At 41.2% G+C, this 26948-nt stretch overlaps 1 protein-coding gene across 1 annotated transcript in view; it reads left to right on the top strand.

Moving 5' to 3' along the window:
* The window catches only part of RGS7BP (regulator of G protein signaling 7 binding protein), a 110406-nt gene that overhangs the window by 81515 nt on the left and 1943 nt on the right, over positions 1-26948 (top strand). Inside the window, exons 4-6 of the mRNA XM_040452169.1 lie at positions 819-966; positions 11525-11595; positions 23967-26948. The exon at positions 23967-26948 is cut by the window's right edge and continues 1943 nt beyond it. Coding sequence (XP_040308103.1) covers positions 819-966; positions 11525-11595; positions 23967-24058 — 311 coding nt within the window. The 3' untranslated portion in view covers positions 24059-26948. The remainder of the gene's footprint in view (positions 1-818; positions 967-11524; positions 11596-23966) is intronic.

The following is a 26948-nucleotide window of genomic DNA, read 5'->3' as shown; positions in this document are numbered from 1 at the left end:
TTCACTTGAGATCAGTCATGGTAAAATACAAGTCTTAGCAGAGTGGCAGTGCATTGCTGTGGATGGCTACCCAGTATGTACATGGAACTTTAGTTTATGGCACTTTGTGGTCTCAGCAGAGCAAGGCTGGATCTTGAGGCTGAACTATTTCCTCAGAGAAGGATAAAGTGAAGGAGGCTAGAAAGCCAACGAAATGGAAGACAAGTCCACAATCTCAGTTATTTCCCATATACTAAGATACAACTATTTTCTACATGCTGGGTCCCCAAATTTACATTTGTTTAAGGGAGATGAATCCAAGAGAGCCAGTGTCAGAGTCAGAGAGAAGGGCAGAAGCTCTCATTCAACCTGCTGGGTGTCACCTACTCCTGGCCCTTATAGTTGCTCCTGAATCAAAGAACCAAAAAGCATCATGATTTCACAGGCTGAAACCCCCCTCTCAAGATGACCTGATTTATCTCACTAAGAATGGATTATAGAGCACCAGTACTCCATCAAAGATGGAGCCCTTACTTTTACCTTGATCTTCAGGGTTTCCCAGAATGTTGTGAAACATGCTATGCACACACACACACACACACACACACACACACACACGTACATATATTTGTATAGCTAGAAACAGAGATAGATACCTATATTCAGTATTATTCAGAAATAAATGAATTAGTACAGTATTTCATATTCAGAAGTTATTAGGGTTAATGGAGCCCATGACTCAAAACATAGACAATCTTTGCAATGATATCATGGCTATAGAACTTGCATTTCTGAGTTCTTATCCTTTTCTTTACCAACATCCCCTCTCCCCTCTTTAGGAAAGGAGCCTGGTGGGGGAACCAAGAGTTTGGACTGCAAAATTGAGGACAGTACTGAAACACCTGCTCTAGAGGACTCCTCATCATCCCCTGTAGATATTCAGCAACATTCCTGGCAGGTTTCCACAGACATTGAGAACACTGAAAGGTGAGTGGGAAGTTACTGCCAGTATTCCTCCAGTTCATATTCTTAGGGGCTACAGAAGTTGAGATTTTCTCTTTCATATTCTTGTTTCAGAAAACTGAGCTGGCAGAAGGTAAGGAGTCCAAACCCTGCAGTAGAATGGTAGAATTTCCAGTAGTCATAGGCTCCCAGGGCTCTTTGTATCCCACTCCAACACATTGTGTCTCCATGGAAATGAAAACAGTGTGCTCCCATGGGAAGGGAGAAAGTTGGATCCATATACCATCACAGTTCACCCACAGGGCTGGGTACTAAAATTTCCATTTGCTTAAAGGGAGAGGAATCCAAAATCATGCAAATATGCCTCCAGTAGTTTCTTAGATTTCAGGTGTATGGAATGGCCTCCTTAGGTTCCAGTCCACGGCTAAGTGTTCTGCCCAATTGACAGACAGCTTTTCGTAGTGCTCCCTTCTCTTGCTTTCCCAGAATGCAGCTGAGGGCCCCTTAGTGGCCAAAGCGAGTTAATGCATTTACCTTAACAAGCACCAGATCACTGCTAGATAGGGAGTTTCCTTCTTGGGAAGAAGAGATTCTAGAGTAATTCAGTTTCACTTAGGGAAAGGAAGCAATAATAATATAATAATAAGTGCCATGGCTCATATACATGCTAAAATACCATTCTGTGAGGTAGGAGGACAAGACCCTTATTTATTGGCCTTCACAGTGATATCATGTCCTTTGCTACTAATGTCCCTAGAGCTGGCACAAAGCAGTTGAATGAATACTGGGCAGTTTCACTGAGTGCTTTGTGTAGAGTTGAATCATTGACAAGATAATGAACATTTTATTTTTTTTATTTTTAGAAATGTAACACACAATGGCATTTATAGCCATTGTGGTTCTACTTTCAGATTGTAATATAATTCTAAAGCTAATTACTGAATTTCTGTGTTTATAGAAAATTGAAGCATGTGGTAATTATATGCTATTAATAAAACTTGGATTTTGTATAAGCTTGGAAATCTAACAATTCAAACAATAAAGCTGTTTGGCACGGTCTGATAGAGCTATAGACAAATGGTGAGGGAATGATTTATCTTAATTTATGAAATAGAAAATGCTTTGCTCTATTTTCAGGAAGAAATATCTGCCAGAGGGCCATGATCAGGGCATAATCCATCAGCAAAGACATTTGCCTTTTCAGAAACCAAGCACAGCAGCTATATCTAAGCCTTCTGAGCTTTTAAGAAAGCAGGCTATGGCTGGCAATAAAAATAAGACAGGGTGGAGTTGGGTTGAAGATGGTGGCATAAGAAGATGTAAACTCACTCCCTCTCCTGGATCTGACAAATACACAATGATTTATAGAATAAATTCCTTTGAAAAAGAACAGCAAATTGGATGAACAGAGCATGCACAACAAAGGACAGACAGGACAGCATTGAGAAGGGTAGGAGAGGCAAAGACAGTGCCTTGCCAAAAAGACTCCACCCTAAGTGCCATGATCCACCATCAGGAGGGATCTCAAAAGTACAGTACTTTTCCCTAAGAAGTGAGGGGTTTGTCCTCCACACCAGGCACCCCAGCCCTTAGATCCTACATGAGAGGTATGAGCCCCCTAAATGTCAGACTTTGAAAACCAATGAGGATTACATCTAAGATAACTGTAAAACTGAAAGAAATGGAGAACCCACTCTTAAGGACTCAGATTTACTCGCTCTGGGACCCAGCACAAAAACACCAATTTGAAAAGTGCCTCGGTCATATGTAAAGGAAAACAACTTACTCAACTTAAAGTACCTGCCAGAGAGGCAGGAAAATGTTCGGACTTTATCCAGAGACAGAGACATTGGTGGCCACCATATATGTGACCTCTTCCTACCTTGCTAAGTTCAGTATTGGTAAGCACCATTGTGGAACTATCCCTCTAACCTGTTAGACCTGGTGAGCATGCCCACAATCAGAGCAAAACCACACATCATAGCCAGGCCAAGTGCCAATTCCACCCACCCTGATACCACAAATACAAACCTGCCACAGCAGATGGCTGTGTGCAGCCCATAGAGGGGACAGTACTTGGGCGCCTAGCTCTGGTGGTCAGAGGGGCTCCACATGACATCTCCTGTCCAAGGACATTCTTCAAGACTGGAAGGTGTAGTTGATTTGACTAATACATACAAACCAACACAGAGAGTAAGACAAAATGTTTCAACAAAACATTATGTTTCAAACAAATAAACAAAAAACAAAACAAAACAAAACATCAGAAAAAAATATTAATGAAACAGATAAGCAACCTACCTGATAAAGTGTTTACAGCAATGGTCAGTAAAGATGCCCACTGAGCTGGAGAAGAATGCATGAACATGGAGATCCTCAACAAAGAGACAGAAAATATAAGAAAGTTTCATACAGTAGTTACAGAGCTGAAGAATACAATAACTGAACTGAAAAGTACACAAGAGGAGTTCAACAGCAGGCCAGATGAAGCCAAAAACCATATCAACAAGCCAGAAGACAAAGGAATAGAAGTTACCTGGGCAAAACAACAAAAAGAAAAAAGAATTTTTAAAAAATGAAGATAACTTAAGATAACTCTGAGACATTAAGTGGAATAATGTTCACATTATAGAGGCTTGAGAAAGAGAAGAGAGAGAAAAAAGGCCATAAAACTTATTTGAAGAAGAGTTGAAACTTTTTTAATCTGAGGAAACAATCCAGATTTAAGAAGCACAGAGAGTCCCAAATAAAATGAACTCAAAGAGAACCACAGGACACATTATAACTAAAATGGTAAAAGTTAAAGATAAGAGAAAATCTTAAAAGCAGCAAGAGAGTATGCTAGCAGATTTTTCAACAGAAACCTTGCAAGTCAGAAGAGTGGCATAACATATTCAAGTGCTGAAAGGAAAAAAAAAAATCACCAAGAATTCTCGGCAAGTTATTCAAAATTAAAAGAGCGATGAATAGTTTTCCAGATAAGCAAAAGCTATAAAGGAGCTCATCCCCGCTAGCCCAGTATCACAATAAATGTTAAAGTGACTTCTCTAAACTGAAAAGAAATGATACAAATAATAACAAGGGAATAAATATAAAATCCTACTGTAAAAGTTAAATATGTAGTAAAAGTAGTAAATCAACCACTGACAAACCAACTATGAAGGTGAAAAGACAAAAATAGTACAGTTAACTAAAACTACAAAAATTAAAATGATGCATAAAATAAAAAGATGTAAAAATGTGACATCAAAAATATAAAATGAAGGGGAGAGAAAAAATGTAAAGTTTTGTCATGCTGCTATTAACTCAAAACAGACCATTATACACATAGGAACTTGTATGTGAACTTTATGGTAAGCCATAGAGCAAAAACTTACCATAAATACACAACAGAAAAGGAGAAAAGAATCTAAACAAAACATAAAAAGAGCCATCAAACCACAAGGGAAGAGAGAAAGAAGAAAGGAACAGAGAGGAACTACAAAAACAGCCAGAAAACAATTAACAAAATGGTAATAAGTACTTATCAGTGGTTACTTTACATGTAAATGGACTAAACTCTCCAATCAAAATATAGAGTGACTGAAGGGATAAAATAAGATCCATCTATATGCCGTCTACCAAAGACTCACTTCAGAAGTAAGGACACACACAGACTGAAAGTGAAGGGATAGAGAAAGATATTTCAGGCAAATGGAAATGAAAATAAGGCTGGTGTAGGTATATTCATAGCAGACAAAGTAGACTTTAAAACAAAGACTATGATAATAGGGGGATGCCTGGCTGGCTCAGTTGATAGAGCATGTGATTCTCGATGTTGCAATCATGAGTTCAAACCCCACACTGAGGGTATAGTTTACTTAAAACAAAGACTGTAATAATAGACAAATAAGGGCATTACATAGTCTAAAGGGATCAATCCAACAAAAAGACATAACACTTTTAAATATATATGTATCCAACATAGAAACACCAAGATATATAAAACCAATTATTAACAGACCTAAAGGAAGAAATTGACAGCAATACACTAATAGTAGAGGACTTTAACATCCAACTTACACCAATGTAGAGATCATGCAAAGCCAAAATTAATAAGAAAACAATGGCCTTAAATAATCCATTAGATCAGATGCACTTAGTAGATATATACAGACATTCCATCCAAAAGCAACAGAATACACATTCTTTTCAAGTGTACATGGGACATTCTCCAATACAGATCACATGTTAGGCCACAAAACAAGTCTCAGTAAATTCAGGAAGACTGAAATCATATCAAGTATCTTCTCTGACTACAATGGTATGAAACTAGAAATCAATTACAAAAAGAAAACTAGAAAAACCACAAAAATGTGGAGATGAAACAACATGCTGCTAAACAACCAATGGGCCATCAAAGATGTCAATAAAGAAATTAAAAAAAAAAGAGAAACACCAAGGAAGACAGAATTATGACATACCAAAATCTGTAGGATGTAGCAAAAGTAGTCTAAGAGGGAAGACTTTAGCAGACTTAACTCCATAGGCAAGAAAACTATTAAATAATCAACCTAACTTTACAACCTACAAAGGCAGAAAAAAAGCAAAGCCCAAATTCAGTAGAAAGAAGGAAATAATAAATGCAGAGTGAAAAGAAATGAAATAGAGACCTAAGGCAGGGGGTGGGGGTGGGAGACAATAGAAGATCAATGAAACTAAAAGCTGGTTCTTTGAAAAGATAAACAAAACTGAAAAACCTTCAGCTAGACTAATCATGAAAAAAGAGAGAAGTCTCCCATAAATAAAATCTGAAATCAAAGAGAAGTTACAGCTGACATTACAGAAATGCAAAGGACCATAAAAACTACTCCAAACAAGTATATGCTAGCAAACTGGACAATCTAGAAGAAATGGATAAATTCCTAGAAACATACACTCTTCCGTGACTGAATCATGAGGAAATAGAAAATCTAAAGAGACCAATTACTAGTAAGGAGATTGAATCAGTAATCAAAAATCTCCCACATAACAAAAGTCCAGGACCAAGCAGCTTCAAGGTGAATGCTATGAAACATTCAAAGATTTAATACATATCTTTCTCAAACTCTTCCAAAAAATTTAAGAGGTGGAAACACTTCCAAAGTCATTTTATAAGGCTAGCATAACCCTGATACCAAAATCAGACAAAGCATCACAAAAAAAGAAAATTAGAGGCCAATGTCATTGATGAACATTGATGCAGAAATTCTCAACAAATTATTAGCAAACCAAAGACATTAGTACATTATTGTATCCATACACTATGATCAAGTGGAATTTATTCCAGGGATACAAATCAGTCAGTGTGATACACCAGATGAACAAATGAAGTATAAAAATTGTATGATCATCTCAATAGCTGCAGAAAAAGCATTTGACACAATTCAACACCATTTTATGAAAACTCAACAAAGTGGGTATAGAGGGAACATACTGCAATATAATAAAGGCCATATGTGATAAACCCATGGCTGACATCACAGTCAGTGGTGAACAGTTGACCACTTTTCCTCTAAGATCAGGAATAAGACAAGAATGGCCAATCACTTGTATTCAACATAGTAATGAACATCCTAAAAACAATAATTAGGCAAGAAAAAGAAATAAAAAGTGTCCAAATCCTAAATGAAGAAGCAAAACTGTCACTATGTGCAGATGACATGAAAACCAACAAAACACTGTTAGAATTAACAAATTAATTCAAAAAATAATAATAAATTCAGTAAAGTAGCAGAATACAAAATCAACACACAGAAATCTGTGATAGCTATATACACTAATCACAAATTATCAGAAAGAGAAATTAAAAAAATAATTCCATGTAAATTGCATCAAAAACCCGTGAAAGACCTACACACTGAAAAATATAAGACACTGATAAGAGCAAATGAAGACAACAAATAAATGGAAAAAAGTATCCCATGCCTATGGATTGGAAGAATTAATAGTGTTAGAATGTCCACAACTATCCAAAGCAATCTACAGATTCATTGCAATCCTTATCAAAATTCCAGTGAAATTTTTCACAGAACTAGAACAAATAATTCTAAAAATTGCATAACACCACAAAAGATGTTGAATAGCCAAATTACTATTGATAAAAAAAAATAGGTGAAGGTATTACACTCCCTGATTTCAAGCTATACAACAAAACTACAGTAATCAAAACCATCTTATATTAGCATAAAAACACACACACACATCAATAGAACAGAATGGAGAGCCCAGAATTAAACCCCCACATAGATGAACAATTAATTTATGACAAGGAAGCCAAGATCATACGATGGAGAAAGGACATTCTCTTCAACAAATGGTCCTGGAAAAAATAGACAGCCACATGACCACTCTCTTATACGATGCACAAAAATTAACTCAAAAATGGAGTAAAAACCTGAATGTAAGATCTGAAACCATAAAATTCCTAAAGAAAACATAAGATCGGAAACCATAAAATTCCTAAAGAAAAACATAAAGAAAATTCCTAAAGAAAACACCTGAACATGAGTCTTAGTGATATTTTTTTTGTGTATAGGATTCCAAAAGCAAGAGAAACAAAAGCAAAAATAAACAAATGGGATTACATCAAACTGAAAATATTTTGCATAGTGAAAGAAACCATCATTAAAACAAAAAGGTGAGGGGCGCCTGGGTGGCGCAGTCGGTTAAGCGTCCGACTTCAGTCAGGTCACCATCTCGCGGTCCGTGAGTTCGAGCCCCGCGTCAGGCTCTGGGCTGATGGCTTGGAGCCTGGAGCCTGTTTCCGATTCTGTGTCTCCCTCTCTCTCTGCCCCTCCCCCGTTCATGCTCTGTCTCTCTCTGTTTCAAAAATAAATAAACGTTGAAAAAAAAAATTAAAAAAAAAAAAAAAAGGTGATCTACTGAATGGGAGAAAGATTTTGCAAAGCATATATCCAACAAAGATTAAGATCCAAAATATGTAAAGAACTTATACAACAACAAAAAAGAAACAGTCCAATTAAAAATGGTCAGATCTGAATAGACATTTTTTCACAGAATACAGAGTTGGCCAACAGACACATAGAAAGATGTTCGACATCACTAATCATCAGAAATACAAATCAAAGCTAAAATGAGATATCACCTCCTACCACTTAGAAGAGCTAGCACCCAAAAGACAAGAAATAACAAGTGTTAGCAAGGATGTGGAAAAAAGGGATCTCTCATACACAGTTGATGGGAATGTAAATTGGTGCAGCCACTATAAAAAACAGTAGAGGTTTCTCAAAAAAAATAAGAATAGGACTAACATATGATCCAGCCATTCCACTTCTAGGTATTTATCCGAAGAATGTGAAAACACTGATTCAAAAAGATATATGCACCCCTATGTTCATTGCTGCAGTATTTATAATAGCCAAGAAATTGAAACAAACTAAATTTTCATCAGTGGATGAATGGATAAAGAAGATGTGGGGTGTGTGTGTGTGTGTGTGTGTGTGTGTATGTGTTTTATAATGGAAAACTATTCAGCTTGCTATTTGCAACAGCAAGAATTCACCTTGAAGGTATTATGCTAAGTAAAGTAAGTCACACAAAGAAAGACAAGTACCATATAATTCCACTCATTTGTGGAATCTAAAAAAAAACAAAAGAAAAGAAAAATAAACTCATCCATACAAGAGAACAGATTGGTGGTTACCAAGGGGAAGGTTGGGAGAAGGAGGTAGGCGAAATGGTTGAAGGGGGTCAATTATAGGGTGACGGATCATAACTAGACTCCTAGTGATCACTTTACTTACAGCACATACAGATGGCAAATTGTAATGTTGTACACCTGAAACTTAAATAATGCTATATGTCAATTTTACCTCAATAAAAAAAAAAAAAAAAAAAAAAAAAAGGAGAGTATAGCCCACGGTTTTGAAGTTCAGTCTTCAAGTCAGATTCAGATCAAAAGAAGTGGGAATGACAGAGACAAGTGGGCACAAGAGACCTGGACTGGTAGAGCAGCTTTTCCTAGGTTCCCCCTCTGTCTGCCCTAGGAGATCAGTGGATCTCACCCTGGGTGGCATATTAAAATCACCAGGAGGGCTTTTTTATTTTTTTTTTAATTTTTTTCTACTGTTTATTTATTTTTGAGAGAGAGAAAGATAGAGGGACAGAGTGTGAATGGGGGAGGGGTAGAGAGAGAAGGAGACACAGAACCTGAAGCAGGTTTCAGGCTCAGCTGTCACAGAGAGCCTGATGTGGGTCTCGAACCCACGGACTGGGATCATGATCTGAGCCAAAGTTGGCTGCTTAACCGACTGAGCCATCCCGATGCCCCAGGGGGGCTTTTTAAAAAACACTGATTCCTAGTGTCCCTGGATGGCTCAGTCGGTGGTTGAGTGGCAGCCTCCTGCTCAGGTCATGATCTCACAGTTTGTGAATTCAAGCTGTGCCATCAGGCTTGCTGCTGTCTGCACAGAGCCTGCTTTAGATCCTCTGTCCCCCCTCTCTCTGTCCTTCCCTCGCTCCCACTCTCTCCCTTTCTCAAAAATAAATAAAACATTAACAACAAACAAACAAACAAAAAAACACACACAAAAAAACACATTGATTCCTGAGCCCCGTCCCCATAAACCACTCCCATGGGGGGTGCGGTCTTGGCATAAAGTGATTCTCCAGTGCAGCAAGACTGAGAATTGGTGCTTTCCAGGAGCCTCTGCCTGAGTCTCACATACTGCATTCCTAGCCCATTCCCACCCTGTGCTTCCCCACCTCCCATCCCACCTGCCCTTGAGAATTTTAAGGAAAATCAGAATGTGCCCCTTGCACTTCTGGATGTAGGCCCCTGCCTTCCTTTCTTCCCCTCCCCCACTTTCACCTTTTCTCTCTAGAAATATCCTTTGCAGCTTATTAGCATCACTGCCCCAGAAACATCTCCTCATACCTATGGGAAAGAATTCTAAATGCTTTTAAAGGTGTTATTTCTATACCTGATCCACAAGTCTGCTTTCCTCTCCTTTTCCAATCAGCTATTCCTGAGAAAGAGTTCCTTTTTACATATTAGTCAATATTTAAGGAGAGACACTATGGGGTCTCGGGCCTCCCCTAGGACTAGTGGTCCTCCAACCATACTCAAGAGAATAGTTGTGTTTCAAGAAAAGAACTGAGAGGCAGGGGTGCCTGATTGGCTCAGTCAGTAGAGCATGTAACTCTTAATCTCACAATTGTGAGTTCAAGCTCCACTTTGGGTGTGGAGCCTACTTAAAAGAAAAAAGAAAACGAAAAGAACTGAGGGATTTCATACCGAAGATTAAATAGTGGTTCTTTTTCTTCATAGAGCAAAAGAAAAATAAGTTAGTAGATAGAATTTCCTCAACTTGAGGATTATACTCTCAAATAAACTTCCTTAAATCCTTAGTACCAGCTATTGCTTGCCTAGTATGGAATGAACTAAAAGATGAATCTGATTTTTGCACTGGTAAATGAAATCTACCACTACGTCCAGTGGATGACCACCTGAACGTGTGGGGAACTATGGTCCCAAGGACTTGAAATGTCCACCTTACCCTTACCCCAGACTACAAGCCCCCTGAGCAGGCTTACTGCTCCACGTTTGGCGGTTTTAGGATCATATTCACTCTAAGACGAGGGAGGGGAGGTGTTGGAGGTATGGAGTGACTTACCTACGGGCAAGAGGAAGGTCCATCATTCCCAGGTGCTTCTCTCTCCCTGCCTGCCTCTCTCTCTCTCTCTCTCTCTCTCTCTCTCTCTCTCTCTGTCTCCACCCCCCCCGCCCACCCCCCCCATCCCAAACCATTGTGAAGAGCGCTTCTCTGAAGGTTTTACAATTTGTCAGTCTCCCAACATTCCAAGCCAATTTAATAAATGTTGAGCCCTGTAAATCCCTAACACCTGTGTTACACTGAATTTCAATCACCATAATGAGACACTAGCAAGTGAACCTGTACAGCCACAATAGCCTCCTGACCATAAAGCCTGAGAGCACCATCACCCAGCCTCAGCTTTGCCCAGAGTACCTCTGTTACTCAAGTTGCATGACCTTGACCTCCCTCTTATACAACGGCAATACTGTCCTCATTATCAGAGAAGAGTCTGGTCCAACTGAAGGCAAGAGGAGGGCTCCCACAGCAGAATGCCCTGTGGCAATGTTAGCCAGAGTAGTCTCGTTCCTTCCAGAGCCATCAATCTCAGATATTTTTTTTTAATTTTTTTTTCAACGTTTATTTATTTTGGGGACAGAGAGAGACAGAGCATGAACGGGCGAGGGGCAGAGAGAGAGGGAGACACAGAATCGGAAACAGGCTCCAGGCTCTGAGCCATCAGCCCAGAGCCCGACGCGGGGCTCGAACCCACGGACCGCGAGATCGTGACCTGGCTGAAGTCGGATGCTTAACCGACTGCGCCACCCAGGCGCCCCTCAGATATTTTTTCTTATAAAAACAAAATAAATTCAATATTTGCCCACTGGAAACTAGAGCTTGTACAATTAAACACAGACTCTCGTCTGTCAATTGTCTCATAGAACAGACTGGGGTTGCATTTCAAAAATTTACAGCTGATTATTTTTTTCTTTTTATCACTTTTACAGAGACATGCGAGAAATGAAAAACCTTTTAAGCAAACTCAGGGAAACTATGCCTTTACCATTGAAAAATCAAGGTAAGTTCTTGTCATTTTTCTTTGAGGCAGAGGATGTTGTTAACACGATAACCTTGGGACTTGTTTCTTGAGAAATTACAAGTTTGTTTTACACAAACAATAGAAGGCATTGAATATACATTCCTCTCTCTTCAAGAAGATAAGATAATGAAAACAGAGTCCCTCAGGCGAGCACAGCTGTGCTCTGACCCTCAAGCAGAGGCCTCCTCTACTGGCCCTGTCAGTCAAGAGCATGGATTCATTGCCATGCTGTGGAAAGCACTGTACCAGGAGTGGCAAATACAAAAGAACTGGAAACTTGGCCCTTGACTTTAAGAAGTTTATGGCCTATAGGAGGACACTTAAGAAACTTCCAAAGGAAGCTCTCTGCCATATAGATGTTCACTTATCTAAAAGAAGTAATAACAACATATATTGAGACCTCACATTGTGCCACTGTGGTTCCACACCCAATCCAATATGTGGGGGTGGTTTTCCATACCACCAAGAAATTAGGAGACACCAGCGGGGTGTTCTGCAATTCATCTGAATTCTGACAAGACAGGGAGACAGCACCAGATCCCCCAAGTTAAGGGCTACACATGACTGCCCTCCCCCACCACTTGGGATGTACAGGTGTGAAGCTCCAACGGCCCCTCCATGAGTTTAGTTAATCTGCTAGAGCGGCTCACAGAATTCAGAGAAACATTTTACTCAGTAGATCACCAGTTTATTGTAAAAGGATATACCTCAGGAACAGCCAGATGTCAGATGCCAAGTACAGAGTGTGGGGAAAGGACAAGGAGACTCCATCCCTTCCCAGGTGCACCATGGTCCTCAGATCTCCACCTGTTCACCAACCTGGAAGGCCTCTGAACCTGTCCTCTGAACCTTGCTGGTTTTTATGGAGGCTTCATTATGTAGGCATGATTGATTAAATAAATCATTGGCCATTGGTGATTGAAATGTCTTCAGTTCCTTCCCTTCCCCGGAGGTTGGGGGGGGGACTGAAAGTTCCACCCCTCTGATCACAGAGTTATTCTCCTAGCAACCAGCCCCCATCCTTAGGCAGTTTTTGAAAGTAACCTTATTAACATAACAAAAGGCCCCTTTACGCTGTCATCACTTAGGAAATTCCAGGGATTTTTAGGAGCTCTGTGCCAGGACTGAGGTGGGAGACAACTGTATAATTCTTATTATAAATCGCAATATCACAACCACTAAATACTTTACATGGATTAACTGTATCAACTTATTTAATTCTAATAACGCCTTTGAAGGAAATAACGACTAATGCTTCCCAATTTACAGGAAACTGGGCCAAAGAGAGGTTAGCTAACTCTGCGAAAGTCACAGACTGTAAATAGATGGTTGAGATGTGGTCCCAGGCAGTCTGTCTCCAGAGCTAGCCTATGGAAACATACACCTTCACACAGAAATGGAAAGGTATTTTCACTAGAGTGAAACTTCCATAAGGGAACCGCCTCTATATGCTTTTGTCAACTATTACTGTAGCTTCTGTACCCAGAGCGATGCCTGGCACCTGGTAGTAAAACCCCCAGCATACACGATAAATGTGTGTTCAATCTGTGCCCAACTTTGCAGTCCCAGGGTCTGAAGGTCCGTACCAAGCACCTGAAGGAGCACGTTCCCCTACGTGGCCAGAGCGGCCTTAAGTGAAGCAAGCACCAGCTTCGGAGAGACATAACCAGAGGGTGGGGAAAGGGTTTTTAGAGTAAGAAAGAAACTCCTGTGGTTCCCCCTGATCAAAGCCTGGGCGGAGGGAGGACAGGGTGCTGCTTGCCTTTGAGAGGATTTGCAGCAGAGCTGGGAGTCTGCTGGCTCAGGGAGCAGCAGAAGGTGGCAGAAGGTGGAGAGGTTCAAGTGGGAACACCAGATGAAGAGGTCGACAGGTAGCGCGGCCTGAGCTCCACGGCAGGGAGGCGGGGTGTAAGGAAATGAGAGGCAGGGGTGCGGAGCATCAATTAACTCGGAGGCCCCCCTGAAGGGCCTAGAATCAGACGAACGGGCTTGAGCCACAGGGGTAGTGTTGTAGAGGCCTTGCGGTGGTTTCTGGAAGCAGACATTGTGGTGTCTAAATGGGGTGTCTGTCAGATCAGATGGGGGCCCCCAAATGTGGGGTGATGATCAGGTGGAAGCCAGCGGCTTGGGAGATGAAGGGATTCACCAGAGGCAGAACAAAGGAGATAGAAGTTTATGGCCTACACCTCAAGGAAGCCGCAGGCTGAACAGCAGAGGAGAGGCTGTCTGCAACCAGGCGGTGGGTGGGGGCTGGTTTTAAAGGGGGAAGACGAGGAGGAATGGAGACATATGGAATGTTCCCTTTTTTGGTAACTGTGCCTGGTGGGAAGTAGCCCATTGGTGGGGTAGGGTCTATGGCTATTTTGAGGTGGCCACCTGATAGATGGGCCTGTGTTCAGCCAGGTGGTCGCTGTGGGCCCTTTCTGCATTCCACCTCACAAGCCTGTTTGCCTAAAAGTGGCCTCTACAGACACAGTGTAGTGATGAGAGGGGCGGGCCCCCCCCCCCCACCACAGCATGGAAGATTGTTGCTAGCAATCCGCATGGTGGTTGGGACCAGGGACTTTGGATTAAGGCGATGCTTGGGTTTGAATGCTGGCCCTGCCCACTTACCAACTTTGTGCCCTGGAACAAGCTGTTTAACATCCAGCCATTTCATTTTCCTCAGCCCTGAAAAGGAGACGGTAGCATTACTTACTTCAGAGGGTTGTCCTGAGGTTTAAATGAAGCACCGCTTGTGTAACGTCTGCTACGGACCTTTCAGAGAGCAGATGCTGACGGGTGCTTTATTGTTATTGTTGTTGTTGTTGTTGTTGTTGGTATTGGTATTCTTTACCAGCTGGCCCACCCAGCCTAGCTCAGGAGAATGCCACATTCTCATCAAATAGAACAGCCCCTGCTACCACGCATTGGTCTTGAGCCTGCAGTCCAGAACATCGGTCTCTGTGACTTTGGAGTTGGAGCCATGTCTGAAGCTATTCTCAGTTTCTTTATATGTCTGGCAAGTTCCCCCTGTCAGCAGCATGGAGGTCTCTCCCTGTACCTCACAATCAGGAGCCCAGGAGGATGAGTACCAGAGCCCTCAGAAAGAATTTCATGTGTGCCATGTAGCCTCTATTTTAAGTCAAACCATCCAAAATATTTGCTCTACATTTCATGAATTGCATCCAATAGTTTCCGAAATGTGCACTAATGGAAAAACGGAAATTTCATTTTATTTACCTAGGACATTTTTATAATCAAAAAAGTATAAATATTTTGTATAACTTTGTATTACTTTTATAAAAAGAAAAAAGTAGAATTTTAAATATATTTTTCAAATATAATAATAATAGGGCGCCTGGGTGGCTCAGTCGGTTAAGCATCTGACTTCAGCTCAGGTCACGATCTCGCGGTTCGTGAGTTCGAGCCCCGCGTCGGGCTCTGGGCTGATGGCTCAGAGCCTGGAGCCTGTTTCCGATTCTGTGTCTCCCTCTCTCTCTGCCCCTCCCCCGTTCATGCTCTGTCTCTCTCTGTCCCAAAAATAAATAAATGTTAAAAAAATATATATATATAATAATAATAAATGATTGGTACTGTGAATAAAACCATGAGTGAAAAGGGCATAGTCCAAATAAATGATATTCAGGATTTAAACTTTAAATCTGTGTGGAGCAGAAAAAGGAAAAAGATAGGAGATTCAAGGACCTGTTCAGGAGGGAATGAAGCAATAGGATTTTGAAATTTAAAAAAAAATTGAGGTGAAGGCTTCAATTCAGGTAATTTCAGATCTCTTCACTTGGGGGAGAAATGGGACCCTCAGCATGTGATGCCACATCTCTCTTCTTTACATGTTTCATGGGTACTCACAGCATGATGTCACTATGAGCTGAAGAGTAGAGAAAGGGGGTTGTGAGTCTGAATCAGAGGGTCTGAGAAACCCTGAAGGAAGGAGAGCAGGTCTCTTGGGTCCCTCTGGGAACATTTTTTTAGCAGATGCATATGGCACCATTTTAATGAACAAATCAGTCAGATTCCTCTGTCTGATTCCATAAACCAAGAAAGACCATAGGGGCTTACCGTGACCTTCCTGGAATTCTTTTGCACGGATCTGTTTATTATACAGGTCTAGGTTAATACATGCAAGAAATGGTGTGGGGTAAAATGTGGAAAAATGTATCCCAGTTCTTTTCTCGAGGACCTTATTGTCAAAACATCTTTGTAACTGGATGAAAACCATTATAGAAAGCCATCTGTTTTCTTTCTGGCTCTTTCTTTCCTTTCTCTTTTTATTCCATTTACATGTGGGTCTGAAGCAGAGAGAGAAAAGGGAAAAGATACCACTACTGTTTCCCTTTTTTCCAACCTCAAACCCTGACCATGTGAAAATCCTGCCAGGCAGGTGCTGGGGGATTCTACAAGGGAGACGCTCACATGCCCCTGTTCTCCAGGCTCCACCCTAGTTCTCAACTCAGAAACTTCCATGTTTATTTCAGCATTTAAAGGTTCAAACGTATCTCCCCCCTTTCGTACCACAATCAAAACTTGACTCAACAACAGTTTGTTTTAAATTGATTTTCAGTGGCCAATAAAGGAAGGTGGCCAAGAGCAAGAATTTTAATGGGTAGCGATTATGCCCTCATTTCAGACAGTGCCTTTTCTTTCCCATCCTTCCCGTTTAAGACTGGAGACAAAGAGATGCACAAAAGAAAAGTGAGCTGTCCTCTTTCTGCCGCGGCTCCACAGCAGGCTTCTGACCACGGTCAGGTCTCCTGGCTCTCAGCCCACTGTTCTTGCCACTGCTTCAGCGCCTCTCCTGTCCTACATTCTGGGTCACTGGCAGTGCTGTAGGGAGCTTCATTAATTATGATAGTCTTGCTGTGTCAAATGGATTACAAATGGAACCACCTGTGGGGAGCCTGCAAGGTTACTGACAAAGGCTAAAAGGAGATTGGAAAGTGAAGGACAAGCATCTTCTAAATGCGTGTTGTAATCAAACAAAACAAGGTGGCAGAAATAAATTAGGCCCGAAAGACAGTTTCACCTTTTCCAGAATTCTGACTTAATGAATGCTGTAGGGCGTGTTTGTACATTCACTCTTGCCTAGAATGTGGTTGAGACCATGCGTGAGAATCCGTCTGAAGGGGATCAGTCAGGAATTGAATCTGCTCTAGAATGGGTCCCCTCCTGGAGACAGTGCTATTCCAGACTAAATTGGGTCTAGGAACAGTTCCCCCAGACTCATACTCTCAATCCACTCCAACCTGGACCCCCTGTATCCATCCTAGCCATGTCGGCAGAAGTGTTTGATATCTAGCTAGAGAACATTGGGCAGTTATGCCACCTGGTAAGCCTAGAGATGACCTTTCAGGTCCTTTCATCAGGGCTTCATATAAAGACTTTGTGTGCTTCAGTCTAGTGTCTGAATGTTATTCTGGGTAGTTTTACTCCAGCAGCCCCATATCCTTTGTAATCTCTTCAATCTTTCATCCAGGATTCAGTATGACGTATGTACTTCCCTCTCTGCTCCAGTTAATTCACACATCAGTTTCTTAATGCATTACTCTATGTTCAGCCCCTACTCACAAACGTTACATGCCTACTCATTGTCTACTAAAAGAAGAACAGACTTCTTTCCCTAACATCTGGTGTCCCCCCCATCATCTAACATGTGATGGTATCCTATAATGTGCCAAGTTCTGTGTCAGGTGCTGGGGATATCTCTCCCCCTAGAGGCTCTCTGTCTCAACAGAACAAATTGGGTGAGAATTACCTGGGAAGCCTTCCCATATGACATGCTTCCCTTCATAGAGATTGGGATAATGTTTTGGGGGTAGGGCATGTGAATTCTAAAATCAACTAACACGCAAACACACACACACACACACACACTATTGGAAAGACAAAGAAACTAGTGCTTAGAATACAACAGTGCCATAATAGCTACAGGTCACTACAAAGACATATTGGATTCTCATCTAGCCATATTGGAGTTGTAAGGAGCTGGGGTGTGAGATGGGGGAGAGGGTTATTGATATCAAGGATTGCTTTTTGGAAAGTGAATTGAGATTTCTTAGGATGAATCAGTTAGCCAAAGAAAGAGGTGGGGACGCCTGGGTGGCTCAGTCGGTTAAGCGTCCGACTTCGGCTCAGGTCGTGATCTCTCGGTTTGTGAGCTCGAGCCCCGAGTTGGGCTCTGTGCTGACAGCTCAGAGCCTGGAGCCTGCTTTACATTCTGTGCCTGCCTCTCTCTCTGCCCTTCCCCCACTCACATTCTGTCTCTCTCTCCTTCAAAAATAAATAAACATTAAAAAAATTTTTTTAAAGAAAGAGGTGAAAAAAGAAAAACAAAAAGAGAGATGAAAAAAAGTCTAGGCAGAAGATTCTAGATATGTGAAGATATATGAGGAGACGTAAGAGCAGGGCATTTTGTTGAGCTACAAGCAACTTCATTAGTTGGTAAAGTGGTTAGAAAAGAGACATGAAAGACTAGAGAGGTAGGAGGATCTATATCATTAAGGCCCCTATAAGCTATGTTAAGAGGTTTGGATTTGGGGCACCTTGGTGGCTCAGTAGGTTAAGCATCCAACTCTTTTTTAAAAAAAAAAATTTTTTTTTCAACGTTTATTTATTTATTTGGGACAGAGAGAGACAGCATGAACGGGGGAGGGGCAGAGAGAGGGAGACACAGAATCAGAAAAAGGCTCCAGGCTCTGTGCCATCAGCCCAGAGCCTGACGCGGGGCTCGAACTCACGGACTGCGAGATCGTGACCTGGCTGAAGTCGGACGCTTAACCGACTGCGCCACCCAGGCGCCCCTGGCACCCAACTCTTGATGTCTGCTTGGGTCATGATCTCACGGTTCATGAGATTGAGCTCTGCAATGGGTTTGGAGCCTGCTTGGGATTCCCCCTCTGCCCCTCCCCACCCCTGCTCTCTTTCTTTCTCTTTCTCTCTCTCTCTCTCAAAAATAAAAGGGGACGGGGTTGGATTTTATCCTGAAGCCATTGGAGGGGTTCAGTTAGGAGACAGTTGCAGTAATCCAGGTGAGAGATGCTTAAGATCTGACCTAGGGCCAGGGGGTTGGAGAAGAAGATGTGAACAACTGATGGGCTGCACAAGAGAGAAGGCAGAATCAAGGATGAAACCCAGGTTCAGACTTGAAAAGCGAGGTGAATGATGTGTCTATTTACTAAGTCAGAGAGAACAGAGGAGGAACGGTAGAGATAGAGGATGATTGAAGTTTTGGAGATGGAGGAACTCCCAGAGCAATGCTCAGTGGTGAACACTAGGCATACAAGTATCATGCTGAGGTGAGACATGTGAGCTGGGAGGCTGGAAATACATATTGAAGCATCATCAGCATAATGGTAAATGAAGCGAGACCCCCCCCCCCCCACAGAGTGTAGGTATAGAGAAGAGCCTAGAATACCAAAATTTAAGGTTCAAGGGGGAAAGAACTGCAGTTTACAGAGGGGACTGAAAAGAAAACCAGAAGAACATTATGAAATCAGTCAAAGAAAGTTGTAAGCTAATCTTGAAGGAGGATTGGCATTTGCCTAAGAAAGGAGGACTAAGAAATGGTGTGTGTAAGGGCAGAGAGCCAAGAGAAGGTATGGCCATATTTAAGGAATTATGTATTTCTGTTTTGTACTATTCCCTCCTTCATACACCCTTCATTCCAGACTAGATTATTTCTTGGAACAAAATTCAAGTTGCCTTTGACCTCTATGACTTTTGTTCACACTGTTTTCTCCATCCAGAAAGCCCATCTCCCCCTTCACCAAATTTGCAAGTTCTCCTCATCTCTTGTGGCCCAGAAAGAACACCAAGACCTCCATGATTTCCCACAATTATCTTCTTCCTTCTCCTCCACCTGGGAGTAAATCCACCCTTAAGAGCTCTCAAAGCATTGTATTTGTATCTCTCTTATGGCATTCTTAATAAAGTTTCATAGTTACTCAAGTGAACATCCTTGAGACCAAGAACCACCTTTCTATTAGGACCCTCAACACCCAACATGGAGCCTGTACTTAGCAGGCCTTTGATTAATGCAGGGCTTCTCATAGTGTGGCCTCAGGACCAACAACATCGACATGTCTGGGAACTTCTAAGCAATCCAATTTCTCTGGCCTCACCCCACACCTACTGACTCAGAAATGCTAGAGGTGAGGCTGTACTTGAACATGCTCTCAGATGTTGCTAATGCAGCTAAGGTTTGAGAACCCCTGAGTTTGCTGAAGGTCTCCTTTTCTTCTAGAGTAAAAATTTGCAACTACAGTTACATTATGAGCACTTCTCTGGATTCTGAGAACATAGCTTTAAACTTTAAACTGAGCCTGGGTGGCTCAGTCGATTAAGCAACAGAATTCGACTCAGGTCATGATCTCAGGGTTCATGGGTTCGAGCCCTGCCTTGGGCTCTGTGCTGACAGCTCAGAGCCTGGATCCTGCTTCGGATTCTGTGGCTTCCTCTCTGTCTCTCTGCCCCTCCCCTTCTCTCTCTCTCTCTCTCTCTCTCTCAAAAATAAGTGAACGTTAAAAAAAGGGTTAAACTCAAATGCTCAGCTGATTATTTGCAATCTTATTTTTATGTCATTCTGTCTATTAACATATAATCTATATAAGCAATCTTTTTTTTTTTTTTTTCAACGTTTATTTATTTTTGGGACAGAGAGAGACAGAGCATGAACGGGGGAGGAGCAGAGAGAGAGGGAGACACAGAATCAGAAACAGGCTCCAGGCTCCGAGCCATCAGCCCAGAGCCTGACACGGGGCTCGAACCCACGGACCGCGAGATCGTGACCTGGCTGAAGTCGGACGCTTAACCGACTGCGCCACCCAGGCGCCCCTATAAGCAATCTTTTATTAGCAAAAGAAATCTGAGCAATAGAGAAGTGGTATCATAGTGCCTTACGTGGCGGCAGTGTCCCTGGCTTTAGTAGTATCCAGGAATTAAGCTTTGAATGACCAAGATTTTAACTTGCTGATGGCTGAATTACCTATTCTCCTTCTCTTTCACTTTCTCCTCTGCTTTCCTCCCTCCCTTTTCCTTTCTCCACTTTTCATTTTCACATCTAAAACTGTCCTTGGTTACAGTTCTCTCAGAGCATATGCACTTTGGAGAAAAGATGCTACAAAAGTCTGAAATATTCACAATAAAAATCAAAGGTTTCCCAGCGAGGTCAGGTGAATTTGCCCAGAAAGTGAAGCACAAGTGGGGAAACATTCCATTTCCTTCACATTCTTTTGGCAGCCCATAATTTCAGAGACAGGATTTCAATCAATGTGGAAAGACATCTTTCCTTGGAGCTGAATCCACTCCAAACCATTCCAAGCAGACTTGCTGCTGCTGAATTTCAGTATTTACTGCCGGTGTCAGCTTCCCAGGGTGTAGGAAGCTGCTCTGAATTTCTGCCAAGATTGTTTGAGCTTTTGTGTCACCTCAGCCCTAGGTGATGATCAGATAAGCTCTGGGCTAGGCAAAGGTGTCACAAATGCTCAAAAAGATGCCCCAAACGAGCGGTCATCCTTAATAGGCAGCCTGTCCTTTGCTTAACATCTGAGCACTTTCTCATCAGTTCTAACACTTCTATTCACCTATGAGTGCTCTGTATGTGCACATGTATATATAGCACTCACAAGTGAATGTATGTGTGCATATCTATCTATCCATAGATAGGCAGAGACAAAAAGAAGGCTGAGTGAGGAGAATTTCAATAGCATAAAAGGTTTTTTTGATTTGCTGTAACGAATGCACAAAAGTCAGTCTTGATGTAAATCTCATAATACCTGTGCACAATACCTGTATGCTTTTAATACATAGAAAAGAGAATGTGGGAGGTGCCTGCGTGGCTCAGTCGGTTGAGCGTCCGACTTCGGCTCAGGTCATGATCTCATGGTTCGTGTGTTCAGGCCCCGGGTCAGGCTGTGTGCTGACAGCTTGGAGCCTGGATCCTGCTTTGGATTCTGTCTCCCTCTCTCCCCGCCCCTCCCCCACTCATGCTCTGTCTCTCTCCTCAAAAATGAATAAACGTTAAAAAATATTTTTTTTTAAAAAAGAGAGAGAACGTGGGAGCAAACATGACACCACAGGATACACATGTACAGTTTTTTCGTAAATACAACATGTAGCAGGCATTTCCTCATGCAGTGGGAACAATACACATCTATCTGAACTGCATTTTATAGTATATAAATAAATACCCATTAGGTCACTATGCCAATGTCTTAAATGTTTGGAGAAACGGAAGGATATATGGGCATTCAGGAAATAGATCTTCCAGGTCTTAAATAGAAATAAGATTTTTTTCTTCCCTACAAATGTCTTCATAGTTTTGGTGATTCTGTTCAAGGAAATATTAAATTCCTGGTGAACGTGCATTTCAGAAAGCATAGTCAGTATTCAGAGAGATACCAACAGATAAAATTCTTTATTCTTCACAGTCTGCTGTACCTTTGCCTTACCCAAATAGGTTGTTTATCTATCATTTGGTGGTTAAAGAAGTAAGAGTCCTAAAACTGATGGGAAAGTGAGTTATCATTTCTTTTTTTCTAAATATACCGTGATTCATCTCTGAGAGATTCTCCTGAGAAATCAGGCTCACATATAGTATTTGACATTGCTTTCAGTGTCTTGACTATTTGGGGCAAGTTTAACTATAAAAGAGAGATGTCCTATTTTTAGTCTCAAAATGTTGACATCCAGAATATAGAAAATTGCTTTTCACGATGGAAAGGACAAAGAGAGTACTGTTTTTCTCCACGTCCACAAAATATGAATCTTAAGAGAGAGTATTAACCTGTGGAGACTGGGAGAGTGCACTGTTTGATGAATTTGATGTGCTCAGCTAAGGTACCTGTTTTCTTCCCTGGCTGTGACTTGCCTTTCTGGTTCTATCTAAATGTATAGCATGGTGCACCATTCCAAGGAACACTGTCAACTTGGTGAGCGATGCTAATTTACAAATAAGTGTGACACATGACAGCCTTTGGGGAGGGGGAGGATAAGCCCAGGCACTTGGATGACACAATTTATGTGAGAGGACTGGAAAGCCGACACTTGTTTTTGTTCTGGACAGTTTACTGAGCATCTAGGCTCAGCAATCAGGAAAAGCAACCCTCGTCTACAAACCAGTTTTATTGATGTGGGGCACATTTTTCCCTTACCCATCTCTTCATCTAACTCCTGACTCTGGGCTCCTTCCCAAGGTCCTATATCCCAAGGTAGGATGGAGAAAAGAGAGAGCCCCTTAGCTCTGCTCTGGGAGGGTGGTGCAACTAGTCCTAGAAAAGCTTAGGTACATAAGAGTTACCAGAGCCAACCAACCATCTTGTGGCCCCTAGCTCCATTCTGATTGTGTCCTAGTGCTGCCCACATTGGCAATTTCCAAGTCATCTCCTCATGGTCCTTCTCCAGCTTCTGGGACCAGACTGCCAGTTCCGCTCCAACAGGCTATTTCTACCCACCCTCTCTTTTGGACTGGACTCTTTCTTTAAAACCCAGCTCACTAAACTGAATTTGGTTTACTGGTTTATTTCTTCATCTGCTTGTCATCATGCTAAAAATTTCAACCCGAGACTTATAAATTCAGCAGTTGGCAATCTTCTCAGAATGCCACTGTATACGGAAACCTATAGAAATCGCTAGCCAAAGACTCAACACATAATAGTTGAGACTTCTTCCTAAGGCAATAAAGTAGGTGAGTAGAGGCAACACAGTGGTCCTATGTAAAGGAAAATAGTAAATAAGAGCTGTATTTACTGAGTGCTTCCTCTGTGCTAGGCACTGAGGACCTCACCCAAGCTTAATGTCTTTCATAGATTGTTTCATTTAATCTTCACCTAAGGTAAGTGTTATTAAACCCTATTTTGACTAGGGGAAAACTGAAGCTTAGCAAGCTTCAAGTTACATGTTCACATAGAGCTAGTAAATAGTAGAGGCAGGTTTAGAAAAGAGGTCAACCTTACTCCAAAGCACGGGCTCTTTCTAAAAAGCTATGCATCTCCCAACTGAAAGAATGTCTTGAGCAGTTTACATTTAATTCTAAGCAGTGGTTCGCAACTATAGGCTCTGAGCTCCCCACCACCACCAAAAAAAGAACATTTGGCCCTATCACGGGACATTTTTGGTTTTCACGGCTGGTGGAGCAGTGTTATTGGCATCCAGTGAGTAGGGAGAGGCCAGGGATGCAGCTAAGCATCCTACAGTGCTCACGACAGCCCCAACAACAAAGAATTATCTTGCCTAAAATGTCAACAGTGCTGAACAAGAAACCTTGATTCAAAAGATGGTGGATTTTTAAAGCCAATTCATAAAAACCCCAGTTATTGTTTGTAATTCACTCATATGTACATTCTGTCCCATCACAGATGACAGCAGCCTTCTAAATCTAACTCCCTACCCCCTGGTTAGAAGACGGAAGAGAAGGTTCTTTGGGCTGTGTTGTCTTGTCTCAAGCTAGGCAACTCCTCCTGGAAACCCACCAATGCGAAGACCTGAAAATATCACAGAACCTGAGGACCTCCAGACAGCTGAACCACAATTATTGGTTTTTGACTATGTTTTCTATGCTTCCTTATTACTTTTATTCGCCTCCCTCTACCCTTTTAAATGATTTTACATGTGAAAGCAGCTGCTGTCAAGGGGGGTAAAAAAGATTCAAAAAGCAGGCTGTTTTTAAAAGGATTTTTAAAGCTGACATTGTGCATGTCTGCTCCAAACCATACCATGACAGATGCGAGAATTATGGTTTTTAAATTATTTAAAGGTTTTTTTTTTAAATGTATCATACAGAGAAAAATTATTTCATGTATAATAGTATATCTTTAGCTCTTGCTGATCTCATGTTAACAATTTATCATATATGAAAGTCTTGAAACATAGAAATCTCTCTAAAACTGCAAAACTGTGTTCAAAAATCCAATCTATCAATATTATTAGAGATAATATTATAATCAAACATATACCACCTCACCTATTGCTTTGTCTGTGCTCATTCACATCTAGTCTTCCATTCTGTCGGAATCCAAGAGCTTCTACATAAAAACATCTTAATTTATAATGCAACAAAAACCATATATGGAAAGTATTTAAATTTTGTAAATACACAATTATCCTAATACCTTCGTACAATGCATATGGGCAACTAATTTCCTTTTGATCCAATGGTGTCTTTTTCAGCTTCTTGGAGAATGAAGTAATCCAGTTAGAAAATGGTGTAGTAACATATACAATTACCCTCAAATGTAAAATTGAGTATTATCACATTTTGTTCTAATTGAAATCTGAAGCATGATGTCTGCACAGCAGCATAGTGTTAAATCTTATAGGGCATGCCGGAATTAGCTCAGATCGTAAAAATATTTAACATTTTCTGTTAATAAAATCTTTTTAGTTAAGCTAAGCTTGTCTCATATTAGATGACTATGCAGATATGACTTTTCCGATGTGTACTTGGTGTCTTGTCTTATGCTTAGAATCTTGAAAGCAGGACACATTAAGCAATACTATATTTTAGAAAGGAGGAAGCCACACGCTTCGATTTTCTGCTCACAGTTTTGTTATGATCTTCCTCACTAAACCTGTAACATGGTACAAATTTTGTTATATTGTCCCCTGTTCTTCCTTGGCCCGTTTCCCAAACAGAATTTTCCATGGGTTGAGAGATCAGGCCTTTGGACTTTTTTTCTTGCTTTCCAAAATCTAAATGACCCTAAAGAAGGACGAGAAGCAACCAGTGTCTAGTACAATAAAAGGATGGGCTAGATGCCTATAAGTGGTTTATTCAAGATGCATTTTTAATCCCAACCCTATACTTTCTCAGTACTTAAGTGCACAGGCATTTATAGGTCCACCAATATTTTGACCTAACAACTAAATTTATTAAAGCTGTTAGCTTTACTGAAGATGAAGATAGGTATATATGAAATAGTGGACTAATTATTGTATTAGGTTGAACCATATGAACTTGCTGGCAATGGACTGTTTTGACCTATAAAAATAGCAATTTCATATGGTTCAACCAAATATCTGATGTTGTGAAAATTATACTTGGAACTGTCTTCTAGCATTTGTGATTGAAAGCGAACAGATTAAAGGGTTGGAAGAGATCTCAAAAGGCTACACAGGTGTCTCTTTAGATCATACCAGCTCACTTGGGGCCTTAATCTTGGAATCCAGAGTTGTGTTCCAATGACCTGGTAATGAATGCACGGTTGTAAGTATGCCTGACTCCATATAAAGAGGTATCTCTGAAACCTATATGAGAAAACCACAACTTTCTAAATCAAATATTTGTAAAACAGTTATTGGAATATGCTACTTAAAGACCCTTAGAATGAATACCCCCTTGGAAAGCAGGGAACTACTCCCAGATTTATCTGGTCTGTAAAGCCTGATTTCATAAATCAGGTTTGACTAAAGCTTAATATTGTTTTTGAATATGGTTCATTTCCATCCCCCGTGGTTAATTCACTTAAGGTCCATTGTTTTAGAAATTATAAAACAGCCCAACTGGGCATGCTCTCAGCTCCCGTCTCAGCCCTCGCCCACCTTTCCACTATATTGAACCCTTTGCTTCAATCTAGTTCCTACTAATTCATGCAAAGTTATCAACTGATAAACCTACCTTGGTGTTCAGCACGTTCCTCTAAATGCTTGACCTAAATCACTTCTGCTTGGTTAATTTGTGCTCACTCTCGCCTTAGTCTCGGTATGAAAGGAACACTTACCTTCCATGCCATTGTCCTTTGTACAACTGAAGACTGTTAATAAATTCAGGTCTCACCTCCAGGTCTGGGAGGGCTATAGTAGCTATTCATGGAGATGGGAATTTGTCTAATTCCCTAGGTAGGCTTCCCATATCTAAGGTAAATAAATTCAGCCACCTTATCTTTTATTCATAGTGCCTGTTTCCCAGACTTTGATTGGTTTTATAGTTCCTGTGGACACACTCCAAGATTTATAGATCTTCTTTCACTAGCAGGTCCTAAAATTAAATGTAGTGCTCCAAGTCGTGATGACCTACCCTGGCTCATAGTGGCAATAGACAGCTCACCATCTCCCATTAGATATGCCAATGCGTCTCTTTAGGAGCTGACCCCACTCTCCTCTCACCTACCAAAGGACTTTCTCAGGTGTAGTCCATGAGATAGAGGTCTACTGTCTCGGCTTCTGCTAGTAATTCACTTTCAGATTAGCAATAACCCTGAGCTGATCTCGAGGGGTAAGGAGAGAACACTGAACCCATTCTGTTGCATGGGTACTCACATGCTGGAAACAGAAAAGGATGTCAACTTTTTCTGGCACACCCTCACCCATTTTACCACCATAATTTCAATATCCTGTGTTGA

The sequence above is a fragment of the Herpailurus yagouaroundi genome, unplaced genomic scaffold (assembly GCF_014898765.1).
Source record: "Herpailurus yagouaroundi ecotype Mexico unplaced genomic scaffold, PumYag 29, whole genome shotgun sequence".
Taxonomy (NCBI): Eukaryota; Metazoa; Chordata; class Mammalia; order Carnivora; family Felidae; genus Herpailurus; species Herpailurus yagouaroundi.
This window is presented reverse-complemented; position numbering and strand designations above follow the sequence as displayed.